The sequence below is a fragment of the Ranitomeya imitator genome, chromosome 1 (genome assembly GCF_032444005.1).
Source record: "Ranitomeya imitator isolate aRanImi1 chromosome 1, aRanImi1.pri, whole genome shotgun sequence".
NCBI lineage: Eukaryota > Metazoa > Chordata > Amphibia > Anura > Dendrobatidae > Ranitomeya > Ranitomeya imitator.
In genome coordinates, this window is record NC_091282.1 from 445,527,217 (window position 1) to 445,546,689 (window position 19,473).

Here is a 19,473-nt window from a genome sequence, read left to right on the forward strand (position 1 = left end):
CCAGCTCTGAACTCTATATAATGTGGTGCTTCTGGTGCTGCAGGGGTGGACAGAGGACTTGCAGTTCCCCTGTCGCCAGATTCTGCTCCCGGGATTTGCAATCCCTGATAGCCTAAGGCTCTGGTGCCCGGTTCTCTTTATAATCCTAGGGTGAGCTCTCCATAGCTCCAACCCCTGGAAACTCCATGTGCTTTCTCTTCCCTACCTCACACTACACTGCACTACTCTGCTCTCTCTTACTCCTCCCCCCAGCCAGAAGAGGCAGTCACCCTCCAAACTAGGGGCTTGTGCTCCCCCTTCTGGTCAGGGATCAGACTTGTGTGTGGATATGTGGTTTACCTAGTGTAGGGATCTCCATTTGCGTCCAGACATGATACCACCACTGGTTAGGGAGGTGATGCCATTGTGGCAGCCAGACCGCAGGGGCACCACAGAGACAAATTTTCAAAAGATAAAAAAAGAAAGTAGCAGTGTCATCACTAATGCAAAAGATCTCAGATCTCCGTTCAAGCGCCAATTTTGAACTGTGCCGGAAACAACATGACGTCAATACTGTTACATCCATAAGCTGCCTTCACCACCACTCTCTGACCTGTAGGCTGATTGATTCTTGTAGGCCTACAGCCTAGGTGACACAATGACATCACTGAGCTGCACCGTTCATGTAGCCATGCTGAGCGTGCAGAAAAGAAGACTTGGAATAGGTGAGTATAAACTTATTTGTGGGGGTGGCACAAAGATGGTATTATTACAAATGAAGGAGGCATTATTAGTTTTTGGGAGAATAAATACTTTCTACGGGGGGGTTAATTTTAAGATGACACTGAGGGGGTATTATTACCGGGTTAGGGTGCGCAATGCTTGTCAACTCACATTACGCGACTAAGCACAGACGAAGGACTTTAAAAACATAACAAGACTTCACAAGTTTGCTAAGCTGCATGGTGCCAAGGAAATTTGGCATTCTATGAGGAGCTAAAAAGGTGAGAAACATAAAAGTCCTTCCACACCCAAAAGCCCATGTAAACATGAAATCAATGGCACAACAATGGGGAACATCTTTACTATTGATTTTAATAGCTATCTAGCAAGTCCACTAAAATATAACCTAAATAACTAAAATTATTAAATTTTAATGTTTTCATGAAACTCAGGTAAAAATCGAAAGAGACACCAAACGGTAAAATGTTCATAAACTGACACACAAAATACTGAATACATGAATGAAATGATGGACAAATCGAGAGAAGATGTAGGTGGTTAATTACGCTTTGCTAGAAGTATTACAATATAATAATAGACTGTGAAGCGTGAGATCTTAGGAAGATACAGCTACTATACATAATCATCTCACATAACACAAAATTCACTCTTTTTTAACCCCTTTCTGACATTAGACATACTATCCCGTCGAGGTGGGGTGGGCCCGTATGACCACCGACGGGATAGTACGTCATAACGATCAGCCGCGCACACGGGGGGAGCGCAGCCGATCGCGGCCGGGTGTCAGCTGACTATCGCAGCTGACATCTGGCACTATGTGCCAGGAGCGGTCACGGACCGCCCCGTCACATCAACCCCCGGCAGACTGTGATCAAACATGATCGCAGTGTTACGGTGGTATAGGGAAGCATCGCGCAGGGATGGGGCTCCCTGCGTGCTTCCCTGAGACCCCCGAAGCAACGCGATGTGATCGCGTTGCTGCGAGGGTCTCTTACCTCCCCCTCCCTGCAGCAGGCCCGGATCCAAAATGGCCGCGGGGCTGCATCCAGGTCCTGCAGGGAGGTGGCGTACCAGCGCCTGCTCAGAGCAAGTGCCGGTAAGCCTGCAGAAGTGCATGTCAGATCGCTGATCTGACACAGTGCACAGCAAGGTGTCAGATCAGCGATCTTACACTATAACATGATGCCCCCCTGGGGCAATGTTATAGTGTAAAAAAAAAAAATATTGTGTAAAAAAAATTAAAAAAAATTCCTAAAATAATTCCTAAAAAAAAATATATATTGTTCCTATAAATAAATTTCTTTATCTAAATAAAAAAAAACAATAAAATACACATATTTAGTATCGCCGCATCCGTAAGGACCCGACCTATAAAACTGTCCCACTAGTTAACCCCTTCAGTAAACAACGTAAAAAAAAAACGAGGCAAAAAACAACACTTTATTATCATACCGCCAAACAAAAAGTGGAATAACACGCAATCAAAAAGATGGATATAAATAACCATGGTACCGCTAAAAACATCATCTTGTCCCGCAAAAAATGAGCCACCAAACAGCATCATCAAAAAAAAAAAGTTATAGTCGTCAGAATAAAGCGATGCAAAAATAATTATTTTTTCTATAAAATAGTTTTTATCGTATAAAAGCGCCAAAACATAAAAAAATGATATAAATGAGGTATCGCTGTAATCGTACTGACCCGAAGAATAAAACTGCTTTATCCATTTTACTAAACACAGAACGGTTTAAGCGCCTCCCCCAAAAGAAATTCATGAATAGCTGGTTTTTGGTCATTCTGCTTCACAAAAATCGGAATAAAAAGCGATCAAAAAATGTCACATGCCCGAAAATGTTACCAATAAAAACGTCAATTCGTCCCGCAAAAAGACCTCATATGACTCTGTAGACCCAAATATGGAAAAACTATAGCTCTCAAAATGTGGTAACGCAAAAAATATTTTTTGCAATAAAAAGCGCCTTTCAGTGTATGACGGCTGCCAATCATAAAAATCCGCTAAAAAACCCACTATAAAAGTAAATCAAACCCCCGTTTATCACCACCTTAGTTAGGGAAAAATAAAAAAATTAAAAAAATGTATTTATTTCCATTTTCCCCTTAGGGTTAGGGCTAGGGTTAGGGCTAGGGTTAGGGCTAGTGTTAGGGTTAGGGCTAGGGTTAGGGCTAGGGTTAGGGTTGGGGCTAGGGTTAAGGCTACAGTTAGGGTTGGGGCTAAAGTTAGAGTTAGGGTTGGGGCTAAAGTTAGGGTTAGGGTTTGGATTATATTTACGGTTGGGAATAGGGTTGGGATTAGGGATAGGGGTGTGTCAAGGTTAGGTGTGTTTGGATTAGGGTTTCAGTTATAATTGGGGAGTTTCCACTGTTTAGGCACATCAGGGGCTCTCCAAACGCGACATGGCGCCCAATCTCAATTCCAGCCAATTCTGCGTTGAAAAAGTAAAACAGTGCTCCTTCCCTTCCGAGCTCTCCCGTGCGCCTAAACAGGGGTTTACCCCAACATATTGGGTATCATCGTACTCAGGACACATTGGACAACAACGTTTGTGGTCCAATTTCTCCTGCTACCCTTGGGAAAATACAAAACTGGGTGTTAAAAAAATAATTTTTGTGGAAAAAAAAGATTTTTTATTTTCACGGCTCTGCGTTATAAACTATAGTGCAACACTTGGGGGTTCAAAGTTCTCACAACACATCTAGATAAGTTCCTTGGGGGGTCTAGTTTCCAATATGGGGTCACTTGTGGGGTGTTTCTACTGTTTAGGTACATTAGGGGCTCTGCAAACACAATGTGACACCTGCAGACCAATCTATCTAAGTCTGCATTCCAAATGATGCTCCTTCCCTTCTGAGCTCTGCCATGCGCTCAAATGGTGGTTCCCCCAACAAATGGGATATCAGCGTACGCAGGACAAATTGGACAACAACTTTTGGGGTCCAATTTCAACTGTTACCCTTGGAAAAATACAAAACTGGGGGTTAAAAAATAATTTTTGTGGGAAAAAAAAGAATTTTTATTTTCACAGCTCTGCGTTATTAACTGTAGTGAAACACTTGGGTGTTCAAAGCTCTCACAACACATCTAGATGAGTTTCTTAGGTGGTCTACTTTCCAAAATGGTGTCACTTGAGGGGGGGTTTCATTTTTTGGGCACATCAGTGGCTCTCTAAACGCAACATGGTGTCCCATCTCAATTCCAGTAAATTTTGAATTGAAAAGTCGAATGGCGCACCTTCCCTTCCGAGCTCTGCCATGCACCCAAACAGTGGCTTACCCCCAAATATAGGGTATCAGCGTACTCAGGACAAATTGTACAACAAATATTGGGGTCCAATTTCTTCTCTTACCCTTGGGAAAATAAAAAATTGAGGGCGAAAAAATCATTTTTGTGAAAAAAATATGATTTTTTATTTTTATGGCTCTGCATTATAAACTTCTGTAAAGCACTTGGTGGGTCAAAGTGCTCACTACACACTAGATAAGTTCCTTAGGGGGTCTACTTTCCAAAATGGTGTCTCTTGTGGGGGGTTTCAATGTTTAGGCACATCAGTGGCTCTCCAAATGCAACATAGCGTCCCATCTCAATTCCTGTCAAATTTGCATTGAAGAGTCAGACGGCGCTCCATCCCTTCCGAGCTCTCCCATGCGCCCAAAACAGTGGTCTACCCCCATATATGGAGATATTATAGTACTCAGGACAAATTGTACAACAATTTTTGGGGTCCAATTTCTTCTCTTATTATTGGGAAAATAAAAAATTGGTGGCAAAAAGATCATTTTTGTGAAAAAATATGATTTTTTATTTTTACGGCTCTGCATTATAAACTTCTGTGAATCACTTAATGGGTAAAAGTGCTCACCACACATCTACAGGTCCTTCTCAAAAAATTAGCATATAGTGTTAAATTTCATTATTTACCATAATGTAATGATTACAATTAAACTTTCATATATTATAGATTCATTATCCACCAACTGAAATTTGTCAGGTCTTTTATTGTTTTAATACTGATGATTTTGGCATACAACTCCTGATAACCCAAAAAACCTGTCTCAATAAATTAGCATATTTCACCCATCCAATCAAATAAAAGTGTTTTTTAATAACAAACAAAAAAACCATCAAATAATAATGTTCAGTTATGCACTCAATACTTGGTCGGGAATCCTTTGGCAGAAATGACTGCTTCAATGCGGCGTGGCATGGAGGCAATCAGCCTGTGACACTGCTGAGATGTTATGGAGGCCCAGGATGCTTTAATAGCGGCCTTAAGCTCATCCAGAGTGTTGGGTCTTGCGTCTCTCAACTTTCTCTTCACAATATCCCACAGATTCTCTATGGGGTTCAGGTCAGGAGAGTTGGCAGGCCAATTGAGCACAGTAATACCATGGTCAGTAAACCATTTACCAGTGGTTTTGGCACTGTGAGCAGGTGCCAGGTCGTGCTGAAAAATGAAATCTTCATCTCCATAAAGCATTTCAGCCGATGGAAGCATGAAGTGCTCCAAAATCTCCTGATAGCTAGCTGCATTGACCCTGCCCTTGATGAAACACAGTGGACCAACACCAGCAGCTGACATGGCACCCCACACCATCACTGACTGTGGGTACTTGACACTGGACTTCAGGCATTTTGGCATTTCCTTCTCCCCAGTCTTCCTCCAGACTCTGGCACCTTGATTTCCGAATGACATGCAAAATTTGCTTTCATCAGAAAAAAGTACTTGGGACCACTTAGCAACAGTCCAGTGCTGCTTCTCTGTAGCCCAGGTCAGGCGCCTCTGCCGCTGTTTATGGTTCAAAAGTGGCTTTACCTGGGGAATGCGGCACCTGTAGCCCATTTCCTGCACACGCCTGTGCACGGTGGCTCTGGATGTTTCCACACCAGACTCAGTCCACTGCTTCCTCAGGTTCCCCAAGGTCTGGAATCGGTCCTTCTCCACAATCTTCCTCAGGGTCCGGTCTCCTCTTCTCGTTGTACAGCGTTTTCTGCCACATTGTTTCCTTCCAACAGACTTACCATTGAGGTGCCTTGATACAGCACTCTGGGAACAGCCTATTTGTTGAGAAATTTCTTTCTGGGTCTTACCCTCTTGCTTGAGGGTGTCAATGATGGCCTTCTTGACATCTGTCAGGTCGCTAGTCTTACCCATGATGGGGGTTTTGAGCAATGAACCAGGCAGGGAGTTTATAAAAGCCTCAGGTATCTTTTGCATGTGTTTAGAGTTAATTAGTTGATTCAGAAGATTAGGGTAATAGGTCGTTTAGAGAACCTTTTCTTGATATGCTAATTTATTGAGACAGGTTTTTTGGGTTATCAGGAGTTGTATGCCAAAATCATCAGTATTAAAACAATAAAAGACCTGACAAATTTCAGTTGGTGGATAATGAATCTATAATATATGAAAGTTTAATTGTAATCATTACATTATGGTAAATAATGAAATTTAACACTATATGCTAATTTTTTGAGAAGGACCTGTAAATAAGTTTCTTAGGGGGTCTAATTTCCAAAATGGTGTCACTTGTTTAGGCACTTGTTTAGGTTTCAATGTTTAGGCGCATCAGGGGCTCTCCAAACACAACATGGCGTCCTATCTCAATTCCAGTCAATTTTGCATTGAAAAGCCAAATGGCGCTCCTTCGCTTCCGAGCTCTGCCATGAGCCCAAACAGTGGTTTACCCCCACATATGGCGTATCGGCGTACTCAAGACAAATTGTACAACAACTTTTGGGGTCCATTTTCTCCTGTTACCCTTGGTAAAATAAAACAAATTGGAGCTGAAGTAAATTTTTTGTGAAAAAAAGTTAAATGTTCATTTTTATTTAAACATTCCAAAAATTCCTGTGAAACACCTGAAGGATTAATAAACTTCTTGAATGTAGTTTTGAGCACCTTGAGGGGTAAAGTTTTTAGAATGGTGTCACACTTGGTTATTTTCTATCATATAGACCCCTCAAAATGACTTCAAATGAGATGTGGTCCCTAAAAAAAATGGTGTTGTAAAAATGAGAAATTGCTGGTCAATTTTTAACCTTTCTAACTCCCTAACAAAAAAAAATTTTGTTCCACTATTGTGCTGATGTAAAGTAGACATGTGGGAAATGTTACTCATTAAGTATTTTGTGTGGCATATCTCTGTGATTTAATTGCATAAAAATTAAAAGTTGGAAAATTGCAAAATTTTCAAAATTTTGGCCAAATTTCCATTTTTTCACAAATAAACGCAAGTAATATCAAAGAAATGTTACCACTATCATGAAGTACAATATGTCACGAGAAAACACTGTCAGAATCACCGGGATCCGTTGAAGCATTTCAGAGTTATAACCTCATAAAGGGACAGTGATCAGAATTGTAAAAATTGGCCTGGTCAATACCGTGCAAACCACCGTTTGGGGCAAAGGGGTTAATAATGGCTTAGCTTTGAATTATGGATATTTAAATTTTTACATATCTGGAAAGAGACAGTGACAGATCCACATTCCAGTAGAAGAAGCTCTCATTTGTGATTTATTCCATCCATATAATGGATAGCCACCGAAACAACAAAATTGAGTTTTTGTTGACATTTTTTTTACACAATTTGAATTCTGATTAATTTTATTCTCAAAACATATTTGGCTAATGAGATAGGTGATACTAGCTGGACTAATAGTTACCAAGTAACAAGCATTGACGGGCTCTGTACCATTAAGAATCCTGAAACCCATTGCCTAGTTATAATATTAACTGGAAATATTTTCTGTTAAGCCAGTGTACAGATTGATTAATTATTAGTTAATATATACTAAGTGAAAATGCCTTGTGGTCACACGAGCAGTTTCCTCCTGCTTCAGCCAATGAAGTACGAGGGTCCCCATGGTGACCGGCCTGTTTACAGTGAAGTGCCTTTGTCTCTGGATTACTGAGCAATGATGTCATTTGCCTAATTATATGTTATCCAGACAACAAACTCTGCAAGCTAAAAGGAATAATAACACGAAAATACCATAAAAGCAGAACACTGTCAATATTGGACAAACACCAAGACCAAAGGCATGCTTTACATTTGTAAGGAACTGACATGGAAAACAATTAAACACAAATTAGAACAATCAAATGCTCATGTGTTTGGTGCGGAGCTTGTTTTACACCCATATTGTTCTTGTTTGTTCTTCTATTTGCCTGTTATTTTAGTTGAGCGTTTCAGGTTATTATTGGCAAAAGAAGCAACATCACTCCATATTACTGCACAAATAAAGTAAAACTTCTAATCTCCAGAAATGTCCCTGAAGACCCTTTCTCATCATCCTGGAGCATTATTTTCGGGTACTATAACTGCCTGCTTTGTTCTGATGGACAGAAATGGAAATGGAAAAAGTATTTTTGTTGTCAGTACTTAAAGGGAACCTGTCAGCCAATTGCACGATTGCAGCCAGGTATGTTTTTCTCTGAATTTCCCCAGCGTTTCTGAGAAAACAGCTTGAAAAGCTGGCGAAAGACTATAGCGAGAGATGAGACAAGTCTGGCACCACTCCTGGCCCACTTCTCCCTGCACCGCTCTAGTTGATTGACAAGTTTCTCCTATCAGTGTACATCGGCACAGACCTGTCAATCAAAAAAAGCAGCGCCAGGAGAAGCTTTTCCAACTATGTTGTCTCTGAAACAGCAGGAGCATTTCAGGGAAATACATATCTGACTACATTTATGTAGCCAGGCTCAGGCTTCATGCTGGACATGGCTTGAGGAACATGAACTGAAAGTTTCCCTTTAAAGAGCACTTGTCACTTGCCATAAATATATTGTTTCTTTTACCTGGGGTGAATGCCACTACTCTGCTGAACCTGATATTATTTTTTTACTTCCGAAATTCTTTGTTCCTGAGATGTAGCCCTATCTTCCCTGTATGAAATCTAGTCTGCTTAGCTAAGTGAGCTTGATCTCCACCTCCAGACATCTGGATGGCCATGCCCATTTGGCTAAAAAAGACTAGATTTTTAAACAGGAAAGAGAAAGCAATATCTCAGGAATGGAGAGGTGCAGAAACAAAATGTTTCAATCAACCATGTAGTAAAAGTATGTAGACACCGGCCATAATACATGTCGGATAACTCCTACGTTTTGCTTCAGAACCTGGGAAAAAATTTGAGGTTTGCATTTATGTCGCAGTTTAATAGTTTACACTATTCCACGAGTCCACACAAAGATTAGTCCCGACCTACAGATTTTCTTTTTTTTTTTTTGCTTTTCCAATTGAAATGAATTGTGGTGAATTCTAAACATGACACAGCACCTACTTTATTAGTCTAAGTTCACATTAGCGTTGCGCCGCTGTTGCGTCGGCGACGCAGCGGCGACGCAGCGGCGATGCGCCCCTATGTTTAACATAGGGGACGCGTGCGTCTTTTTGGTTGCGTTTTTCGCCACGTGCGTCGTTTCCGACGCTGTCGTCGGACGCACGAAAACGCTACAAGTTGCATTTTCTGTGCGTCCGATTTTGGTCAAAAACGACGCACGTGTCGCAAAACGCGCGCGATTTTGCACGCTTTTGCGCGCGTTTTTCAATGCGTCGCGCGTTGCGTCGCCGACGCAGGGCGGCGCAACGCTAGTGTGAACGTACCCTTAGAAGGACATGGTATAAGGTATGCACATTCTGGGGTCTTCCTTAGTGGGCAAGTCTTGTATTATTAATTTATGCCTTTCTATTATGCCTGGGGCATTTTCACTAAAATGTTAGCCGAGACAAGAAATACAGCTCCTTCACCATTTCTTTCTCTATGTAAAAGATGAGTAGCTTGAAGTTTCCAGAATTTTCCAAAATTCTTCTCCGGTGGGATTATCTTGGCCATGAAGTACACATTGGCTGCTTGACTTATTTCCTAAGGCATTTTTACATTTCTAGCTTCGCTGTTGTATTTGATAAAAGAGCAAACAATCTGGCCTACATCAAATCCTGATGTCTGCATGTTTCTACAGAGTTTACAATTGCTTTATTCTGTGGAGCTCATTGTTTGTGACACAGCCATCAAGGTTATGCAAACTGAAGAGGTTATGAGGCATGACTTATTATATTGAATGGTTCTAATAAATCTGTAGCGAATATGAATTTGCAAAACTTTGTAACATATCTTATTAGACAACACTATTTACCTACAAATATAGGGTTAATATTTTTATAAAGGTGCCCGGCCACTATACTGAAAGTGCGGCTGCGGGGAGTCACCAGAAGAGCCGATGCACAGCATCAATGCACTGCTGAGGCAGCTGTCAGTCACAGTATCGGGGATTGCTAACAGCCGCCGCTCTCAGGGTTGTGAGGGCTGCATGAAGCCAAATAGGCTCTCCTGTATGACTTCAAAAGGTATTCCCATCTCTAGGATCCAATCCCAATATATAGGATGAATGATATTAATATTAGCAATACCTCTAATTTACAATGTAGTGTAGTTCTTCTGATTTGCTATGTTGCTTAAACAATGTGCTATGCATTTGTAATTGCTTAAGTATCCATAGTTACGACCACTAATAACTATCTAACTGTCACTATATGAGTGGTTGTAACCATGTACACCTAAGCTACTGCAATGCCTGCACATGGGGTATGCGACATAGCAAATAAAAAAAAACTATACTACGTTTCTAATTGGAGATATTTGCTAATATTATTATTATTACACCTAATACATATTGGGATATGATCTTGGAGATGAGAATACCCCTTTAAAGCTTGCAGCTCCCCAGTGAAATAAAGTTCATTTTCTCCTGTGTGTGGTACTTTCAGTACAGTAACCAAGCACCTTCATAATGCTATTAACCTGCAGATTAACCCTACATCTGCAAGTTGATAGCATTATATGACATGACAGGGTGCCCTTCTGCTTCATGGACACTCTGTAAATGTAAGTGGGAGCCTTTCACATTGGCAAGCATTATTAGGTTCATATATATGATAGGGTATATTTGCAGGTTAATAGCATTAGGAAGATGGCCTGCCGCCATACTGAAAAAAATAACTTTACTCCTCCTGGGGTGCCACCCACAATCATTTATACAGGCACTGCAGACCGGCTACAGACACTGCTCACAGTATTGTCAGTCAAAGTTCAGGGGCCTTCTTACAGTTAATTATAGGGCTGTACAAAATTAATACAACAGAAAAAGTGACAATGAAGTGTTATAGTGTAAAAAAAAACACCAAACCACGAAAAAGAATATAGGAGTATATAGAATATAGAACCAACCATCCAGCCATTAGATCTACTAAATGCCAGTCACAATTGGCCTCGCTTGCCTCCAATACGAGAATTAGTGGCAAAAAAGATGGAGGCGTTGTGGAATATATGGCACATCACTCAACTCAGTCACAGCAGGATGATGGGACCTCTAACAGCGACACCGTCATTTTGAGTCAGTGTTTGGCACAGAATGCTCTGCCTTATCACAAATCCTTCAAAAGGATACATTTGTAATTTTTTTTTATTTTTTAAAGAGCATGAAAAGTCTGTCAGCGAGCCGACTTATTAAATGGCCTGGCAAGTCTTAGCATACCGCAATTTAATAAAATAAAGAATAATTTTTGTTATAGCTGGAATGCCAATCTTTACCAACCAAATTTTCACAATACAATTCCTGTAGGTATCCATACATGTTTAAATGAAAGATATTGTGGCAATTACAACCTATATCACTGATTTGCAGTTAACGGCTCATTTATGACAAATTTATGCAGAAAATGACTTGATTTTACATGAAAATATTTGGCTGCCTATGATTCTTACTGAAGATGGAGCAGAAGCACTGAAGTTCAACACTGCACTACAAGAGAATAAAACATCCACACTCATCAAAGACAGTTAAATGAATGATGACTAGATACGTTTCGGTACTGTGCAGTATATTCCAGGAAGACCCTGCTAATTCGCTGAAACAACCATCACACAATAAAGGCTACTAACCTTTCACACAGTTTGCTGGAAAGGGAGAACCAAATTCCTGTTGCTTCGGCTTGAATAAAGGGGAAGGTTGCAAGTTAGGTGGTTGTGGTACTTGGAATATAGGTTTCCCATTTGTTATAACTTGTCTCCTTGGACTTAAAACCGGTAAATGGATTGTGCTCTCACCGCTCTGAGGGGCTACTCCACCTCCAAGAGGCATCTTTAAGTATATGTTCCCATTAGCAGGACTCGGTGTGGCGCTATTAGAAGATGGACATGGAGTTCCTGTATGCACTCTAATTGGAGGAATCTGCTGTCCGCTAATCATCCCAGGTCCCTGTGGGGTGCCAGTTGCTCTATGGTTCATATTGCAAGTCCTTCCATTCATTGTGCTGCAGCACAGATTCTAATTTTTCTGATCTAGGAGAGACTTCCAAATCATTGCAGTGTTTCTCCTTGGCATTCAATATACAAAAAATATCTGGAGATAAAAAAAAAGAAACAGAAAACATTAGCATATTTTTCTTTCCCAAATGCACAGATATTCCAGAAGGCCCCCTTAGGAGTATAAAAAGTTCAGCCCTATAACCAAGCACAAGCCAAGGAAAATAGACTTATTGTTTTCCCCAGGGGAGCCAGTAGCCCACCAGCACTTTGTTAGTTCTGCCCTTGAAGAACTTTAGGTAACTTCCACTTTAAAGTAAATCTATCACCAGATTTCACAATACAAACGGCATATATTATTATATAGATCTCTTAAACGTGAAGAGGCTGGTATACTTTCTTCAATAATTCAAGTCAAAATTGCCACATAATTCTGATTATAAACAAAGCATTTTATGAGTCCAGCTAAAGAGTGAGAGCGGTCATGAGTCCACATATCTGCTTTCCCAGGCTGACTGCTGCAGATGAATTGAGCAGTGTGAGATCCCACCAGCAGCAGAAGTGAAGAAGGACACCGATGAGCTGTCAATCAGGCTAGGTAAGTGAAGATTGAAGGGATTCTCCACTATTAGGACAACCTCTTCTTAAATTCTATTTTTTCATTGTAAAATAAAGACACTAAAGACACTATATTCTCTTCTCCTGTACCAGTGCCACTCCAGTGATATCGACAATGGGTCTCCTGAGGCTCTCGTTAGATTGTCAGGCCATGTGAGCCCTGCAGCCAATCAGTGGTTCCTAAAGACCTGCTGCACTCTCACTTCCTTTACACGTCCAAGGTTCACGTCTCAGGAGACTCGAGATGATGTTGCTGGAATGACACCAATATGGGAAGAAAATATATGGTGTTTTTATTTTACATTGGGGAATATATTATTTAAAAAGGGGTTCTCCAAGTAGTAAACAAGCCCTTTAAGTTTAAGCTTTTACAGGAGTTTTTACCACCATTCTTACTCAGATTTTCAACAGTTCTAAAAGTTCTTTTTAATAATGTATATACCGTGTATTGTGAAATTAGGTGACACAGCTACTTTAGTGAAACTACTGTCACCTGTATGTCTTGGAAATGTAGCAATTCTTAAGCAAGGTAATGCAAAAACATCTAAGGATTACTCAATAACTTATCTTTCCAGCTGCGTTCCATGGAAATGTTCTTAGTATTGCATACAGTAATTGAACATTTCAATTTCCCTACATAGCACACATCACTGAAGTACAACAATATAAACAGTAGGTACAGCATGAATACAATAAAAAATATTATAGTATAGAAATACCCTTTGAAAACGGAAACAATTTCATTAAACAAGGAATGTAAGACTTCTGGAAAAACATGCCATGCATAGCTTTCCTTTCCTAGCTGACTCTTATTGACTTGTTGCCTTACAATGAATACAATCTTACCTATTGCAAGTAATTTATGAAATGCCAATGATATGCATGGCTTTCTATTCAACCAAATTGGGTCCCACATTTTATGCAGATAAGAATAAAAATCATAAATCAAGTTTATGACAAACTCAAAGGGGCACATATATAGCATGGGATATCAGGTATCACGATACGTTCCTGCCTGGAATTTTGTGCAACTAAGTATTATGGAATATACTTGTCAATAAGTCGATAACTGATGGACAATACAAAATATCATTAGGTTGCTGAACATTGCAAGCCATGTCCCCTTCTACACTCAAAAATTGTAAAGTTTCATTTAACCTGGGACTGCATTTGACTATTTGTGTCTGAATGTACTGTACATTTCAGTATAAGTGCCACCATTGGGTCCAGGGATCGGATGATTATCAAGAGACTACACCGAGCTGGCAGTTGTCACTTGTCTGGGCTGTATTTCCCTGTAACTGGGGCTTTTTTTTGGAAGCCACAGTTAAAAGGAAATGCGAAATATAAAAAAAACAATCAATGGAACAATGAAATATCCTAATAATTTTTTCTAAACTTTAAGTTGACACATAATAATAAAGGAGGAAGTACAAAAAATCCAAATCAAACAATCCCCTCCCTTGACAATCAAATGTGAAGTCCAACCCGTAACTCTACCTAGTATAATGCTATAGATCAAAATAATCTGTGGATAATTATTTTTTTTATTTCAAATAATAAAATGCCAAAAATAAATAAGGTTTCATGTTTCACACTAAAAAAGCAACAAAAACATAAAAAAGTTTCAAAAAAAATGCTATGGCTATTTGATGAATTCATTTGAAAATCTCAAAAAATGTTCCAATAAAAAGACCCCAAAAAGTGTGGCAATTAAGAGCTAAATGATGAAATCTAAGTAATTATGGGCCTAAAGAGTATATAAAACAATTATAGTAATCAATAATAATAATGCCTAGATTGTTTTTCAGTTTGTGTCATCTTTGCGTAGTACTACTGCATTGATCTGATATTCCACACTGCAGTAATTGTTTTTTCGGAGCAGAAAAACATAATTTAAGCATCAATAGATTAAAATGCAAAAGTAACAATTACAAAAATAATGTACCGTGTATATACCCACCCAGGAGAGAACACAACGGACGCAAAAGAAAACCACATCATTTCGCTGAGGTTTTGTCAGATTTTGGCCTACTGATGATTTTCTGCTTTTTTTTATGGCTCGTAAGGTAACCATCTTTTGTAATGCTGGTTGATACATATGTGCATGTGTAGCAGTCTATCCAACATGGCTTCTTAGCCCTTTACTATATTATACTCCACATGCACACATCATAGGATTTATCTATGTCTGCAATTTGATTGAAAACCTCAAGACTTTATCCACCCACCTAAAGGTATTTCCATTTGCCTGCTATTCCATTGGTCCCTTTTTATCATGATTTTGATTTTTATCTTTTACACAATAAAATTTCCTTGAGCTTTTATTTTTTGTTTGCTATTTTTCCATTGCTATGATATTGCAATTGCCTTGTAGGAGTTAAAAAACTTTCCATCATTATTTCATAATTGTGTTGAGCCAAAAATCATCTTTTAATTTGAACAGAAAACAAAACTTTCTAGTCTCCTTAAACAAATAATAATTATGGCTTAAATGAATTAAAGGTGTTTTTTATGTTTCAGCTGTGATTGGTGATTGACATAACCATGCAGCCATTTAGACATAAGAGGGAAAAAACATCTGTATCTGACATCAGCCTGTCAAACCGTGTTTATATAGGGCTCCAAAAGAAATCAGAAAGTACTGGTTTTAAAATCTGAGCTAAACATTTCCCTACATTTGCAGTACCAAAAGGCAATTTGAAGATACCCTATTTTCCAAAGTTCATTGGTATTATTTTACTCCCTATTTTTAAACATTTACATGGTCCAGTTTCATAATGGGCTAAAGAATGTCTTTTAAATACACAAATAGTATGTACATAGAGGATGATCATTTTGTCTGGCTGTCCTGTTCCTAGGATGCCATACTGTTATTGGGTAATTGGTGGGTTTTGTTTGTTCATGTTAGGTCTCATTCAGATGTCAGTTTTTCACTTTTGTATTCTATCCATTTTTTCATGGATTGAACACTCATTAAAGTCTATGGTGCTATTAACCTGTAATAGTTTTTTTAGTTAAAAAATGCCCGTTTTTGACCAGTTTAATAAACTCGCAAAAGATACTTGGCACTCATATAATGCGTTCAAACAGGAATATTTTACTGAATGTGGAATATCCAGAAAAGAAAAAGATGTTTCGGTCAATACAAGACCTTCATCTGTCTTCCAAGAAAAAAATGTAAATAAATATACACTAATAAGAAAACAGAATGGAACGTCATATGTATACATCATTAAGTGAAAATCCACCCTAATATCATGTAATCTTATGCTCAAATTCTCAGACTCAGCAACAGAAAGGAAACACACAAAACAATAATAAAGTAAAGCCAAACATGAAAAATGGGAAAAATGAAAAAAAAAAAAAAGTGTCACCAAAAGATTCCAGGTATGTATGTTGACCCATTCCTAATTTTGGCCTACAAATACTGATGTGATAGTCACACTCACTTTGATATTCAATTAGGGTATGCAAAGGATCAAAGGACGATGAGCCCTCATTTATCTGCCGTTCTTCAAATTAAATTTTAGGCTTGGCAGTCTCTTTACCTTAACCACTTCAGTAATAATCCTGTAATTATACCTCTTTATTTTTATGTTGGTATAGATGTATGAAACCTTGTTCTTTACTGGAAAAATTTGTGTTACATGTGAAAAAAAATGTAAAAAAAACCACACTTCCAAACACATTTCAGTATGTAAATTAGAGTCAATAATTCAGAACTTGCATGCATATACTAAAAGCCTTAAAAAGCATTTTCTTTCTGGAAGACCCAATAAAAATTTCACTGGCCGTTATTTATTGCTCAATTTCTCCTATGTTATCTTTGAGAATAAATTGAACTAAAGAGGAAACCCCTTAAACACACATCTAATAGCCTTAACACTACAATTTAATTTCATAGTAGGGTGAAGTCATTACAGAAATAGCCTGTCAAGGTACAGGGATACGAGATATACAAAAGCAGTTTACATACACTATATATAGAGACACATATATCTGACATGAAATCAGAGAAAACTTTTCCAGTTTTAGGTCAATTAGGATTACCATAATTATTAATGTTTGCCAAATGCTGGAATAATGAGAGAGAATGTTTTAAGGCATTTTTATTACTTACTGCAAAGTCAAAGGTTTACTTAAAATAGGATTACTATGCCTCCAAATTCCAATTCTGGACTGCCCATATGATGATGTTTGGAAGCTTCTGTTTTCTGAGTTAATTAGAGACACACCTGTGGATGTATTTTAATGCACACCTGAAACACACTACTTCCTTGCGTCGCATCATGGGAAAGTCAAGAAATCAGCCAAGATATCATGAAGAAAATTGTGGACTTGCACAAATATAGCTCAAACAATTTCAAGATACCTGAAGGTACCTTGTTCATCTGTACAATTATACACAAGAACAAATAACATGGAAATGTCCAGCCATTATACTGATCAGGAAGGAGATGGATTCTGTGTCCCAGAGATGAATGTGCTTTGGTCCGACATGTGCATATCAATCCAAGGACAAAAGCAAAATACTTTATGAAGATGATGGCAGAAGCTGGTAAGATTGTGTCAACATCCACAGTGAAATGAGTACTGTATCAACATGGGCTGAAAGGCCACTCTGCCAGGAAGAAGCCATTACACCAAAATAAACATTAAAAGCCTGATTAATGTCTGCAAACTCACACAGGAAAAAAAAACGTAATTTTTGGAGACATGTCCTGCGGTCTGATGAATCTAAAATTGAACTTTTTGGGCATAATGACCATTGTTACATTTGGAGGAAAAAGGGAGAAGCTTGGAAGTCTAAGAACAACATCCTAACTGTGAAACACGGGGGTAGCAGCATCATGTTGTGGGGATGTTTTTTCTGCTGGAGTGACTAGTGCACTTCACAAAATAGAAGGCATCATGAAAAAAGATTAGGTGGCACTACTGTAGCAACATCTCAAGACATCAACCAGGAAGTAAAAGCTAGGAAATGGGCCTTCCAAATGGACAATGACACGAAGCATACTGCCAAAATGGTAACAAAGTGGCATAAGGATAAGAAAGTCAATATTTTGGAGTGGCCATTACAAAGTCCTGATCTCAATCCTATTGAAAATTTATGGGCAAAGCTGAAAAGGCAGGTGCGAGCAAGGCGACCTACAAACCTGGATCAGTTATACCAGTTTTGTCTAAAGGAATTGGCCCAAATTCCAACCAACTATTCTGAGAAGCTTGTGGAAGGTTTATCCTGATTTCATGTCAGATATTGAGAAAAACATGCATATGTGTCTTTTTCCACAGTATAGTGTATGTAAACTTCTAGTTTCAACTGTATCTATATTTTACCTGAAACACATATGTTCTTTTCTACCACATGATCACCAGGACATAACACAAGAGTAATACTTCTTCTAGCACAATGCACTATAAACTTGCTAAAACTGAACTATGGCAGCTGCATTAAACAATTATCGCCTGACTACAACCCCAAATGGCTCACCTTAGGAATATTTGTGTTATTAAACATGACTTCATCTATTCCAACAAACCATGTCAATTAATGCTGTGTATGTTGAAGTTAAACATCTGGCATTAAGGTGTGCTAAGATCCTAAATAAAGCTCAGAAATCTCAGCAAACAGTTCTCTATAAATTGCCAACTTTATCATCCCATTTACTTGGCTCTAAGAACTTAATTAGAGATTGCCAAGTGTCACTAAGCATGGCAATATTAAGCACTCGAGAAGGCTGTAGACTACAAAACATAGACCCATAAGGCAGTCTTGAAGATGCTCCAATTTTTTGTTTTATCTGGGGAGGAATACATCTTTAGATATTAAAAAAGCATCAATGACAATGTCCATAAGAACCATGCTGCTCTGAGTGTTTAATTCTAGATACACATCCCTTAATTCAGACCCGACTTGACAAGAGCTAAGAACAACTTCTTATAAATAGAAATAATTCTATTCCTGATCATTAAATGTATTCTGAATTTATTTGGCAGCTTCTGATCAAGTGGGCACTGGTTGAAATGATCACTCCCATAGACACTGCTGCACAAAGAAGGGAGAAGATCCTGTGCCCTCTTCTCTTGCTATTTTATCTCCCTATTTCTCACTAAAGGTACCTTCACACTAAACAACGCTGCAGCGATCCAGACAACGATCCGGATCGCTGCAGCGTCGCTGTTTGGTCGCTGGAGAGCTGTTACACAAACCGCTCTCCAGCGACCAACGATGCCGGTAACCAGGGTAAACATCAGGTTACTAAGCGCAGGGCCGCGCTTAGTAACCCGATGTTTACCCTGGTTACCATCCTAAAAGTAAAAAAAACATACGCTTCATACTTACCTTCCGCTGTCTGTCCCCGGCGCTGTGCTTCTCTGTACTGGCTGTGAGCACAGCGGCCGGAAAGCAGAGCGGTGACGTCACCGCTCTGCTTTCCGGCCGCTGTGCTCACAGCCAGTACAGAGAAGCACAGCGCCGGGGACAGACAGCGGAAGGTAAGTATGAAGCGTTTGTTTTTTTTACTTTTAGGCTGGTAACCAGGGTAAACATCGGGTTACTAAGCGCGGCCCTGCGCTTAGTAACCCGATGTTTACCCTGGTTACCAGCATCGTTGGTCGCTGGAGAGCTGTCTGTGTGACAGCTCTCCAGCGGCCAAACAGCGACGATGCAGCGATCCGGATCGTTGTCTGGATCGCTGCAGCGTCGTTTAGTGTGAAGGTACCTTTACCGTCCTCCCAGAACCTTCTCCCTGTACCTCCATGGGTAGCATCTGTAATCTGATCTCTCAGTGAGATGATTAGTATTCATC

General features: G+C 39.3%; 1 protein-coding gene across 1 annotated transcript in view; it reads right to left on the reverse strand.

The window, feature by feature from the left end:
* GLIS3 (GLIS family zinc finger 3) overlaps positions 1 to 19,473 on the reverse strand; it is a 669,467-nt gene that overhangs the window by 600,462 nt on the left and 49,532 nt on the right. The window contains exon 2 of the mRNA XM_069764174.1: positions 11,681 to 12,140. Coding sequence (XP_069620275.1) covers positions 11,681 to 12,047 — 367 coding nt within the window. The 5' untranslated portion in view covers positions 12,048 to 12,140. The remainder of the gene's footprint in view (positions 1 to 11,680; positions 12,141 to 19,473) is intronic.